We start from the raw sequence: 13,179 nt of genomic DNA, 5'->3' as shown, positions 1-13,179 counted from the left end.
TCTGAAGCCACGAACAATGATTCTCCTTCTATATGCTGGAACCTTATGATTTGGCTTCTCAATTTTATCATCTTGGTTAGCATGAAATATTTATTAAGAAAATACTTCTCCATCTATCCTCAAGTTATGATACTCTCTGGTGGAAGTGAGTATAACCAATCATTGACCTTGGTTGTTAAGGAAAACTGAATCCGATTAATGTAATTGCATCTTTAGAAATACCATCCTACTTTACTATATCACAACACATTAGAAATCAGCTCAAATGTTCATGCGGATCTTCTGAAAGTGTGCATCCAAATCACTGTTGTTGAATAATAAGAATCAACTCTAGGTTGAGTTCGAAATTTCAAGCTTCAATTAAAGGCCCCACCATGCAAGATCTTAAGCTATGAGAAAGAGGTGCAGTAAAATCTTTGAGAGATCTAGCACCATCGACCATCCTCATTCCATCCACTTGATTTCCAACTTAATTCAAATTCAATATCCCCTGAAAAGATAAAAGAAACAAAATTTAGGTGAGTGTAAACAAATGCAAAGTAAAACTATAAAAAGAAACAGTCTAATCCAATCAATTTGTTATTCAACTAATATCAACCAAAACTAGTCCCTAGTAATGACATCAAAAATTTAATGTGATAAATCTACAAGTGCACGAGAATATCATCAAGTAATAAAAAGATATCGATCCCACAAGAACTAGTGATTAAGTACTAGCTTACTAAGCAAATACAATTGTCTAAACTAATCACAGAGTTTAGAGTGTCTGAAAACTAGAAATCTTAAACAGAAGAGCGGAGAATAGTGAGAGAAGAGAAATGATTAAGGATAGAGAAAAGGAAGGAGAGTGATCCAAGAGAATTCAATTAGTATAAGTAATTCTACGATTTTGTTTTCACCACAATGAACATAAACATCTAATTTATGTTTAGTTTTCTATCCTCAATGGTGGTTCATGTAGGTAGACTATCCTATAATATCTGATGTGAACTTTTGGAACTCACCGACATATCAATTCCAATTCATCTACTTTCAAAGCAACAGATCTAAGAGATTGCTTTCCTAAGGAGACCTCTGTCACGTAATCCCACAACCCTTAAGTCAACTTCTCTTACTGTGTGACAATGAATTAGAATAGATTCATTAAGATCAATGATAGCTTATTTCTTCTCGTGGCATATCGATCTACTTTCATAGTCGGCTCTCCATGTCTCTGGTTTCTACAGGTCTGAGATTGAGTTCTCCTTTTATTTCATCCATAAATTCTCATGAAATATGAATCACATGATTTTAGCATCGAGATCATGTTTACACAGTAGATTCAAACCATAAACACACATATCATTGGATAGGAAATATTCAAATTCAATAGATTCAATAAAAGATGTTCATATATCAAAGGATTATTTTCTAATCCTAGAATTAAGAAATCCACAGAAATGGAGTTACAACTAGAAATCATAGTTTAAATGATTACAATCAAGATCCAATTCAAAAGAGGAAAAAAAATCTTAGTCTTGTTCAGTGAATGTGTCTTCGGATGCTCCGGATCTTAATTTCAAGTGTTGATGGCATCGAATCTCCTCTAGATTATCCTCCCAGGTCTTCTTGGAGACCTTGGGCGGCTCCAAATTGGGGGTCCCTCTCAAAACACTAAAAGTTCACCTAAATAGCCTTTCTTTAGGCGTCCACCACGGGCCAAGCCGGTGAGCATGGGTGCCTATGGTGGGCACTATGAACTTTGGGGCCACCACGGGTTGTACTAGCGAGCACCGGTGCCCGTGGTGAACTCAATGATACATTTGAATTTTTGGCACAGACTGTGTTGGCTGGCATGATCGCTCATTATTGAATCTGGGAAAAATTTGGAATTCGACATCATCCGTGCCGACTGGCACGCCCCCCAATGGAAAGTGGCAAATCTTCGTAAGTTGGCGTTCAACACCATTTTTGCTCCTTTTATGCCCTATCAAAAGAAAACACGAGAGTAATTTTCTGAACTAGGAAAATATCGAAATGAAGTACAAATAGATGAAAATATTAAATATATACATATAGAATAGGGCAAGCTACGCATCAAAACATGATAAAAGACCTATATGAAGTATGTGCATCAAGTCTAGTAGGTAATATAACCCCAAAATGAGCTTGCTAATCATCAGAAATGGTCCTTTTCATTATGGCTCCAAATTGCTAACGTCCCTGAGTATCTTGACTTTCTTCCAGACCAGGTCCCTGACTTGAAAAGCATGAGGAATGACTCGCTTGTTGTAATTCTGGCATATTCTCTATTGATGAGTTGAGTGACGTCTTGTTCTTTGGTCTTAGTGATCAAGTTGAGGTCAAAGAGTCGTAGGTCAGAGTTGTCCTGCCCCTAGGTGCTCCTCCAAGTGGACTCTTCATCAATTTCCACTGGGATGACTACTTCTCTACAGTAAATGAGGTGAAATGAAGTCATTCCCGTGTGTTCCCGAGGAGTGGTCTGGTAGGCCCATAGAATACTCGGTAGTTCATCCACCCAGCTATCCTTAATGTGGTCCAATTTAATCTTGGGCGCATGAACTATTTCTCAATTAACCACCTCTGTTTGCTCATTGATCTATAAGTAAGCCACTGAGATGAAGGATTGTTGGATACTGAATCCTTCGTACCATTCTCTTAGTCAGCAACTTTGGAATTGTCGGCCATTATCTAAGATAATCTTATGGAGCAGGTCATACCTGCAAACAATATTCTTACACAAGAACTTCTTGACAGTGTCTTTCGTTATTTGAGCCAAGGCTTTAACTTCTATCCATTTGAAGAAATAATCTATGTCACTAGAAAAAGCTTCTTTTGCTGGGTCCAGTCAGGAAGGGACCTACAATATCTATGCCCCATTGATTGAAGGGGTAAGAGATGGTTGAGGTCTTTAGGAACCTCAGGCGATGAGAGAGGTTATGATGTTTCTGATAGTAGATGTAGGTGGTGATGAATCAAGCAGTATTTGGTTGTAAAGTTAGCCAAAAATATCCAGCTAGTAGTTTCTTCCGAGTGAGTGTTTGCCCCCTAATATAATTTTCCACAAAATGCCTTCATGGATTTCACTGATAACATATTCTGTATTGTGGGACCAAGGCATTTGAGACGGGGGCTCAAGAAGGATTGCTAATTCAATATATCCCCAATCAAAGCGAAATAGGGAGCTCTTCTCTTAAGTAGTTGGGTCTTCTTTGGATTAGTGGGTAGAGTCTCGTGCTAGAGGAAAGTAGTGAGGGGCGTCCTCTAGTTGATAGGCAAATCCAGGCCTGGTGCTTGATCATTTGTGAAACCAGCAAAACCTGAGATATTGAGTCCGCTAGGTTCCAAGTTACAGTACGCTCAGTAGTTTAGCCAGCTTGTCTACCTTCTGATTCTTTACTTGGGGAATCTTTTATAAAGTGACCTCTTGGAAGTTGGCTGTCAACTTCTTGAAGATGCTCACGTGGAATCTCAATCAATTATTTCATATCTCAAAGCTTCCTTCTAGCTACTGAGCAACCAATTGGGTGTTAAAATGGATGATGACTTAGGAAGCCTCGACCTGCTTAGCTACTTGAAGTCCCATGAATAAGGCTTCATACTCCGCTTCGTTATTGGACTCTCGAAAGTAGAGCCAGAATGGGAGTTGGAGTACATCCTCATGAAGGAATATTAATAATATCCTGACACCACTACCTTGCTGGGTGGTGATGTCATCCGCATAAATTTTCCATATTCCATTGGTTCCTAATCAGGAATTTCAGTTAGGAAATCAACTAAAGTATTAGATTTGATGGTTGTTCTTGGTTGATACTGAATATTATATTTGCTCAACTCGATCGTCCACTTGAACAATCTTCCATATGCTTATGGATTCATTAGCACCCAGTTCAGAGTGTTATTGGTGAGAATCATGATGGGATAAGCCAAGAAATATAGTCTTAATCATCGGACAACGAGATCCAATCCAAAGCCAATTTCTCCAAATTAGTGTACCAGCTCTCAGCATCCTTCTGCAGGTGACTTAGAAAATAGATGGAGTGTTGTACACCCCATTCTCTTGGTATAGTAAGACCATTGTGATTGCTCTCTTTGATGCTAGTAAATAAACTCATAGCATTTCTCTTGCTACCAACTTGGAGAGTGGTGGGAAACGGGACAAATACTTCTTTAACTCATCAAAAGTCTCATCGCACTTCGCATCCCACTCGAATTTAGAAGTCTTCTTTAGCACTTTAAAGAAAAGTAGATTTCGATCGATAGAATGGGAGATGAATTAGAAAAGCACCATAATGTGATCGACCAGTCGCTATGCTTCTTTGAGATTGAGAGGAGGTGACATATTTTGAAACACCTGGACCTTCTTGAGATTAACTTTGATTCCCCACTTGGTTATAATGTATCCAATAAATTTCCACTCCTGACTTTGAATAGATATTTGTTAGAATTAAGTTTGAACCCATATTGACCCAATGTATGATATGTTTCCTCAATATCCGATCAAGGTCTCAGATGGAACAAACTTGATTAAGATGTCATCCACATACACATCGATATTTCTCCCAATTTGGTGTTTAAAGATTCAATTTATAAGCCATTGATAAGTTAACCCCATGTCCTTTAAGGCAAATGACATGACCGTATAATAAAAGGTCCCATTAGAGGTGATGAAGCTGACCTTTTCTTGATCTTGGAAAGCCATGGGAATTTGATGGTAACCCTGATAGGCATCAAACACACATATAAGCTCACAACCAGAAGTTGAATCTATTAGCTGGTTGATGTGGGGAGGGGATAGCAATCCTTTGGGCAAGCCTTATTGAAGTCTCGAAAGTCGTGGCTTAGATACTAGTTCCACGTTGGCAAGCCAAGTTAGGAATTGAATCACTTGGTTTTGTACCTGGCTTCCATTAACTTGTCAAATTTTAACTGAATCACTTGGTTCTATTCTAGCGAGAAATTTTTCTTCTTCTATCAAATAGGTAGAATATCTAGAAGCGTATTTAGCTGATGAACAATTATGGTCGGGGAAATACCTACAACATCTTTTGATGACCAGACAAAGGCGTCATGGTTGTTCAAGAGATATGTAATTAATTCATGTTTGAGCTCCAAAGGGAGAATTATGGCTACTCGGGTGACTCCGTCCGACAGGTCGAGATGAATTTACACGTTTTCATAGTCCTTCATCTGTCGAGATATTAGTGCCTCCTAAATGATGTTAACTATTGTATCCTGAGTTTGGCGAGCCTTACACGAGTCGGTTCAAATTACATCAACGTAACATTTTCTCGCTACCGACTGGTCACCTTTCACCTCCCCAACCTCTGCTTCCCGTGATAAGTTTAATTTTCTAGTCGAAAGTGGAGACTGTTGCCTGAAAGACACTAAACACCAACCTCCCTAATATGACATTATAAACGAAAGTTGTGTTCATGATAATGAAGGGTGTATACCAAGCCTGCGTTAATGGCTCCTCCCCGAAGGAAAAGGAGAGGTCAATCTAGATGAGTGGTTGTACCTTATGCCCTGTGAATCGGTAAGAGAGGTATGTATAGGATGAAGTTCCTCCCCATCCAGCTACATTTGGTCGAAAGTCGTTTTGAAGATGATGCTGATAGAACTGTCCATTCTATGAACACTCTTTTCACCCGATAGTTGGTGATGAAAGCTTGAATCATTAAAGCGTCATCATAAGGGGCTTCTATCCTTGCCAAATCCTTTGGTCCAAAGCTAATTGAAGAATTTTTTCCTCTTCTCTAACTAATACTGACTGCATAACTCTCGAGCCGTCTACCATGAGCCTTTCGAGCGCAAGTAGAATGCCCATCTATTAGGCCTTCTGAAATCATATTTACAGTCTCTTAGGGATCAATCTTGCCTTTACCTTTTTTTGTCATTGTCCTTCCCCTCATCTGCCTCTGAAGATATTGGGAAGAGTCTCGAGGATCCCTAAGGGGAGAGTGGGATCATCGACTGACTAGCAATCAATATCAGCATCGCAGTCAAGATGATGATGTCATTTGTACAGATTAGGAGATCTTCTCTTGCTAGGTTGACTTTGATTGGCTTTTTGTTGATCATCCACTCATCTTAACTCCCTCGAATGGTGTGAGTGTTTGATTGATGGTAGACACAATAATGATGCCCTTGAGAAACCTTGACAAGATTCTGAAGTAGGAGTTGGGGCTACTTCCATGGTCTGCATCACCTTTTCCCTCCTTCTAGTTCACGAATTCTCAATTCTGCAATGGAGGAGGAGGAGGAGCTTTACAATATGGCTTAGTAGGGGCGGAGACTGGGACCGACACTTCCTTTCTTTTTGTAGACTGGACTTCCTCCACCTAAACATATTTGAACGCTCGGGCATGCAGCCTGTTAAGGTTGACTGGGGGCTTCTTTATCGGAGATATGAAGAAGTCTCTTTCAATCAGGCCTTGCAAGAAAACACTAACCTATACCTCGAGGTGACTAAGGGAGAATCCATGGCCACCCGATTGAACATTACAAATACTCCTTTAAAGATTCCTTGGGATTTTTCTTAAGGGTAAATAGATCATGCAGAGTCTTTTGATACTTCTGACTAGTGGCAAAATGTTGCATGAATATGACCTTGAATTTCATAAAAGTCTGGATGGAGGTGGTGAGGAGACGGATGAACCACCTTTACACCAAGCTCGAGAGTATTGTCAAGAAGACTCGACACTTAATGCTATCTGTATATTGATGTAATAGGGAGATATTTTCAAATTTATAGATGTGATCCTCAAGGTCAGTTGTGTCGTTATATTCTCTAATCTACAATGTCTAAAATATCTTGGTAACTTGTCCTAGAGAATGCTTTTTGAGAATGAAGGGTCTCTAGAGACCTTTGACCTGCTAGATATGGGGATTTAGCCTTCAAAGGGTCTCGATGGGGGATCTCTCCTGAAGATTCCAAGGAAGAAACATAGCTTGCGACATTCCAATGGGCCGAGTCAATTGAGACGGTATCTCGATTGGAGGGTTGGGCACAAGTGGTTGTCGAGAGTGCTCTTGTAACACCCCCTACACTGCCACAATTATTAATTTGTCAAAATCCTTCGTTGCCATGGTGATGATGTTGGATCTTCCGATGTCATCTATCTTAATGTCTTAGTTCAGGTCTTAACTGAGTGTTCTCATAAATGACGTCAATTTAATCCTATCTGAGAACGCGAACAAATGAGCCACTAGTGAGTTGGCATCAAGGTTAACTAGGTTGTCAATCACCTAGCAACAATAAGGATTTGGGGAAGAGATCCACCAAAACCTAGATGGTAGAAGATTAGAAGAAGAGGGCTTGAATGACGACTGGGGAGTTTTCCAACATAGCCACTCCGACGCTGAAGTCAGTTTTTGATAGATGTTGAAGAAAGAAGAAATAGTAGTCTAAGGTTTATGGATGCTTGTGTACACGTGCGTACCTCTGCCCGTAGGGATGAGTGCCCCTTTATAGAGTGGCAGTTGATTCTCACGTTCTCCATATGTCCTGAGATTCGTGCATGCATTATTTACTTTTCTCAATATAAATGGTGACGTTGCCTCCCTCTTCTAGACGAAATGATCATGTTTCCCACAATCTCCCAGAAATAATGATTATGTTGTACGTAGGGTCAGAAGTGTCATGGAATTGGGGATGCCACAGAGTCAAGGAGTGACTTGGGACCGAGAGTGGATGCTGTAGAGTCGAGGAGCGACCTAGAGCTGAGAGTGGCAAGGACATGAAATCAAGACTGGCTCAAAGTCAAGGAGATATAGAGTCGAGAGTGATGTGGAGTCGGAAGACATAAAGTTAAGGCAATCTTCTATCGACTTTGACCCTCCCTTGCATAAGACCATTGACTCTCTTGGACACGTGACGTATATGATTACATCCTGTATCATGTGATGTTTTAGTATGTATTAACGATATGTGAATACGAGAATGAACAAAATGTATGCGTTTATTCGGTTCTGCCCCCACCCCCAAATCATGTCTCATGGTCTTTTTCATGTCTCCTCGGATGGATCTAGTGGCTAGCATATGAGATGTTGCCACAATGAGGTCTGGGGTTCGAATCTCGTCAAAGCCGAGGTAAATACCTCCCTTATGTGCTAGTCACTATTCCAAAGGCTAGTAGCCGTCCATGATTTACCTCCTCCGTGTTGACCTTGAGATGGGTTAGTGGGGGTATTGAGGGCGAACGTATTTATCTTTTTTTACCATAATGATCTTTTTCATGTTGTACTCATTTACAAACTATAAGGAGTAAAATATAAAATATAAAATATAAAATTATGAATGACAAACTGAAATTTTCTCTATTTTATAGTAGGCCTTCCTACAAAAACTATACCATTCGATCTGATTGTGTTGTATCTTATCCGTTTATCATCATGAACGATCAAGATTTAATCCTTTAAAATTGGACGATTGTCTAGGAGGATCAAAATCGTATAGAATTCAAGTGCCTAAAGAAGACGTCATCAAGGAGATAAGAGAAATCGAGGGTGGGACGCACGCAGACCTTCAAATCTCTCTCCTCCCCTTCTTTTGCCTACTACTCTTCTCTTCTCCTCGTTCCTCTCTCTTCTCTGCTTCGCGATGTTCTACTCCTTCTCCTCCGCATCTCCCACCCCTTGCAGCATTTCTAAACTCCCCAATCACTTCTTCTCTTCCTCCACCTCCATTTCCCGAGCCGCCTCCCTCATCCGCCGCACAAGACTCCGAACCGAAGCCGGATCCGACGGTGTAGACACCACCGCTACGACAAGCGGCCAGGAAAACCCTCCAGAAACGCCGACAAGTATCGGAGGCGGCGGCGGAAATCAAGCTTCCATCCCCTCCGTCGTCCCAATCAGCGACAAGGACATCAAAAAGGTGTCTTTTTGCGCTCGATTTCTCGATTCCCCCCTCTTTGCTGATCTCGCCGCTTCGGTTCCATGTCGGCAGGTTGTTCAGAAGACGGTGGCGACGTTCGCGCCTAGGGCTTCCACCGCGACCAAGAACCCCGCTGTCCCTGGAACAGCGCTCTACACTGTGTTCGAGGTGCAGGGCTACGCCTCCATGTTCCTCGGCGGAGCCCTCTCCTTCAACCTTATATTCCCGTCCAATGAGCCGGATATTTGGAGATTGATGGGGATGTGGTCCATTTGGATGTTCAGTATGTTCTGCTTCACTTTTCCGATTGACACATCGAGTTCGTGCGATGATTTTAAAGAGATATCACATGTTATTTCTGCAGCTATACCTTCTCTTAGAGCGAGGGATTGCTCCAAGAACGAGAAGGAAGCTCTCAACTATCTGTTTCTTCTCATTCCGCTTCTGAACATCGCGATCCCATTTCTCTGGAAGTCGTTTGCTGTGGTGTGGTCTGCTGATACTGTTGCCTTCTTTGCTATGTATGCCTGGAAGGTAACAATTCCCCATCTTTTAAATTTCATTTTTCCTGATATCTAGAATATTTATCCTTTCGTCAATCCACAGCTCGGTTGGCTGCAGAGATCGGAGTGAGTGAACACAATGGACCGATTAAACTGGAATTGCACACGTACTGTTTCAAGATTTTGGAACTACACTTATTTATATCAGTTTCTTCTCACCGCAATACTGTGCATAGCCATTTAGGAATTCAGTGACTGGGGTGAACTAGTTTTGTTTGTGACTCGAAAGGATGGAAATTATCTCCTCTGCTGTAGCTACTTTTCCTACAGCTTCATCTTTGCAATCTTTTCCTTGTTGCCTGTCAGTCTCATTTTGCACGCTCAGATAACCCATTTACTTGCAGGAATGATTATTGGGAAAATCTAGATAGATGGCTTAGATTTAGGTGACAATTTTTGTCTACTACATAAATTTACATTTGTTAAATTAAAAAAATAAAAACAAACGAGGACTTTAGCGGTCTTCTAGGGAATATAACAAGTGAGTTAACTTTGATTTAAATATATTGCAATCAAATAGTAGATTTACTAAAATTATTATATGGATATTGATACGGTGATAAGGAGGAGAGCGGATCCTCTAATCTATAATTTGCGGATTAGAGGATGATCTTTTATATATGATTGGATAATTTAGATAGATCATATCTATTTACAGGTGGGATCCACTCAAATCATCCAATCACATGCAAGGGATCATCTTCTAATCCACAAATTGCGGACCAGAGGATCCCGCCTGCGTCTATCTTGGGTGATAAAGAGGGGTCCATCTTGGGAAATGTCTTCGTCACAGGGGAGGTCAAAGTCAAGGCGGTCAACACCCTTTATCACAGGCCAGATAGGCGAGTAGTTCGCCCGGCCAAAATATGAAAAGCCTGATCCGACATCATCTCCAGCTCGACCATTGGTCGAGTTGCAACGCTTAAGACGGGAATGTACGACATGCCGAGCGGCCACCTTCTCGGTTTACATCAATGACTGAATCCGCAGAGCAGAGTCATGGCCGATCGAGCCACATGAGGATAACACTACTATAACCGAGCGGTTATTTCGTTCGGCCTAGACTTGAAGCAACCAGGCAATGGAAGTATCTGCCGAGCGGCTATCCCGCTCGGCCAAGTAGCACATTCATCAGCTAGACTCCAGCCGAGCGGCCACCTCACTCGGCTCAGCAACGAATGACACAGGACAGGGAACTCTCGGTCGAGCAGCCGCCCCGTTCAACTGAGCAACAGACACCAGAGACATCATTCAACATCATTTTGGGAGTTAGTACCGTTGACAGGCGGCGTGGTCAGACAGAAGATCGTACGGCGGAAGTTTCCACTGTCATTCCAGATATATGCTCGGCTCGTTAAGGTATTGTGTCAGAGTTACTTTATTGATATATATCTTTAGGGAAAGCTTGGGATATTGTGCCCGCTTTGAGAAGTGTGTACACATGCTATAGGAACCCTATATAAAGGGGGTTCAAGCTTCAGCGGAGGTATGCGCACATTACTATTGTTGCTACTATTTATCTATCTCCTTGATTCAACTCACTGTCGGAGACTGACTTGAGCGTTGGAAAGTCATCGCTAGGGAACCCTTACCTGGTTCGACACTGGCGCTGCTTGTGTTGCAGGAAAGCACAAAGTCCCTCGGAGGTCAACAGGAGCACCACGCCCCCAGCATCCACTTCCCCGACTTTCAGACAAGATCATATTTGGCGTCGTCTGTGGGAACGTCACCTGAATTCGAGCCAAGGAAATGGAAGACGTTGGACGGCTAATCACCGTGACGCTCACACAAGAGGAGTTGGAGATGCTCATGCAAGCATGAGTAGCAAAAATGATGGAGCAGCAACAACAGCAAACGATCGTCGATCGGCTAGCACCGCAACCGGCGACCTCGGCGGCCGATCGACGAGCGGGGCAAGAAGACCGAGCGGAGCAACTCTCTGTATGGGGGCAGAACCGCAGATCGACCGGTACCCAAGGGGAGGCGCCGCCCACGCCGATCCCTTTCCATTGGGCCCTATTACAAACCCCTTCAGAGATAGCTCAAGCGCATTAGGAGCGGGGGTCATTATCTGACGAGGCGCCCGTGCGGGATGTGAGGAAAGGAAAAGCACCCCGGAGTGTCGCATCCCCCGAACGGATCAACAGGCAGTTCTCAGAGGAAATCTTACAAAACCCTCTGCCTCAACACTACACCCCGTTGGCGATCGGAACGTACAACGGGACGACCGACCCAGATGATCATCCGGATTGGTTCGACAATGAGGCTACGCTGCACCAGTACATAAACGGAGTAAAGTGTAGAGTCTTTTTCACAACTCTCTCCAGATCGGCGCAGCGGTGGTTCAGAAGGCTGTCGGACGGCTCGATATGAAGTTTCAAAGATTTCTGAGCCGCCTTCTAACACCATTTCACCAGCAGCTGATACTACCAGAAGATAAGCGTCAACCTTTTCGCCCTAAAACAACGATCCAAGGAAGAGCTCCGATCGTACATCTAGCGCTTCAACCAGGTGGTCATGGATATTCCCTCGGTCTCATCCGAGATTATGATGAATGCCTTCACCTAGAGGCTCGCCGAAGGAGACTTCTTCCGGTCACTCATCAGGAAGCCATCCCAGGACTTCGACCACATGCTGAAAAAGGCCAATGAGTACATCAATGTGGAAGAAGCCCAGACGGCTAGAAGAAAGGAGGCGTCGATCGAGCATGCGCCGCCAACTGAGCGTCGACCGGCTAGCAGCCATCTACCGCCAAAGGGGCCAAGAGCTGAGGGAGCACGACCACACCAAGAGGCCCGGGCGCATGCCGTACAATATGTGGTATCCGGTCGGCCTAAGGCGTCAAAGGGCAAGGTATGAGCGCCTATGTTTTGTTCGTTCCACCAATCGTCGACACACAACACACAAGACTGTCGAGGACTGACGTCGATCGTCAGTCGACCAGCCCTTAGGGGGTATCACCGTCGCTCTCCCTCTCTTGATCGATGGGACTGTCGTCGTTCAACCGAGTGGCGAGAAGAGGGAAGGGAGCCCGAACGCCACCACCATCGCCGAAAGGAGGAAACTGATCCCTCCAGAATCCAGCCCAAGTGGAATAGGCCTTTCGCCTGAGAAGAGGAAAATCGAAATAATGCCTCATGGGGTGAGATAGGCATGATTGCCGGAAGGCCGACCGGCGGAGATTCCAACTGGGCCTAGAAATCATACGTGCGACGGTTAGAGATTCACACCGTCGGATGCAGCAAGGAGAAGACTAAAGGACCTCAGATCAGCTTCGACCCGAACGATCTGGAAGGGGTCGAAATCTCTCACGGTAATGCTTTGATCATCCGAGCGGTGATCGCAACTACACCATCCATTGGACCTTCGTCGACACGGGGAGTTCAGTAAATATCATTTTCAAGAAGCCATTTGATCAGTTGCAGATTGATTGCAGCGAGCTACTGTCCATGACAACCCCGCTCTACGAGTTCACGGGCAATGAAGTCTTGCCGATTGACCAGGCAAGATTAGCCATCTCGCTGGGGGAAGAGCTGTTGAGGAGAACCCGGACCACCAACTTCATAGTTGTGGACGCACCCTTGGCCTACAACGTCATTTTGGGCCGACCGGCTCTCAACGAATTCTGGGCGGTAGTATCCACGTACTGTCAGAAGATAAAATTCCAGTAGATGGCCAGGTGGGCGAGGTCAAGGGCGACTAGCTGGCTGCACGATGATGCTACGTGGAGATGGT

The 13,179-nt window shown here is 43.5% G+C and overlaps 1 protein-coding gene across 1 annotated transcript; it reads left to right on the top strand.

Moving 5' to 3' along the window:
• The first annotated feature begins 8,519 nt into the window (after positions 1-8,519).
• On the top strand, positions 8,520-9,749 carry LOC122016194 (protein RESISTANCE TO PHYTOPHTHORA 1, chloroplastic-like). The gene is made up of 4 exons (XM_042573426.1): positions 8,520-8,881; positions 8,954-9,164; positions 9,246-9,415; positions 9,488-9,749. Exons 1-4 carry the CDS (start codon positions 8,606-8,608, stop codon positions 9,512-9,514), a joined length of 684 nt encoding a protein of 227 aa, XP_042429360.1. The 5' UTR covers positions 8,520-8,605; the 3' UTR covers positions 9,515-9,749.
• The last annotated feature ends 3,430 nt before the right edge of the window (positions 9,750-13,179 follow it).

This window comes from Zingiber officinale, chromosome 8B, assembly GCF_018446385.1.
Source record: "Zingiber officinale cultivar Zhangliang chromosome 8B, Zo_v1.1, whole genome shotgun sequence".
NCBI lineage: Eukaryota > Viridiplantae > Streptophyta > Magnoliopsida > Zingiberales > Zingiberaceae > Zingiber > Zingiber officinale.
The sequence above is the reverse complement of the archived record's forward strand: the minus strand, read 5'-3'. Positions and strand labels throughout refer to the sequence as shown.

Bases quoted from the DNA above. Each gene is read 5' to 3' on its own strand.
- LOC122016194 (XM_042573426.1), top strand. From the start codon at position 8,606: ATGTTCTACTCCTTCTCCTCCGCATCTCCCACCCCTTGCAGCATTTCT. The intron at 8,882-8,953 runs GTGTCTTTTTGC...CCATGTCGGCAG, and splicing joins GCGACAAGGACATCAAAAAG to GTTGTTCAGAAGACGGTGGC. The intron at 9,165-9,245 runs GTATGTTCTGCT...TTATTTCTGCAG, and splicing joins GTGGTCCATTTGGATGTTCA to CTATACCTTCTCTTAGAGCG.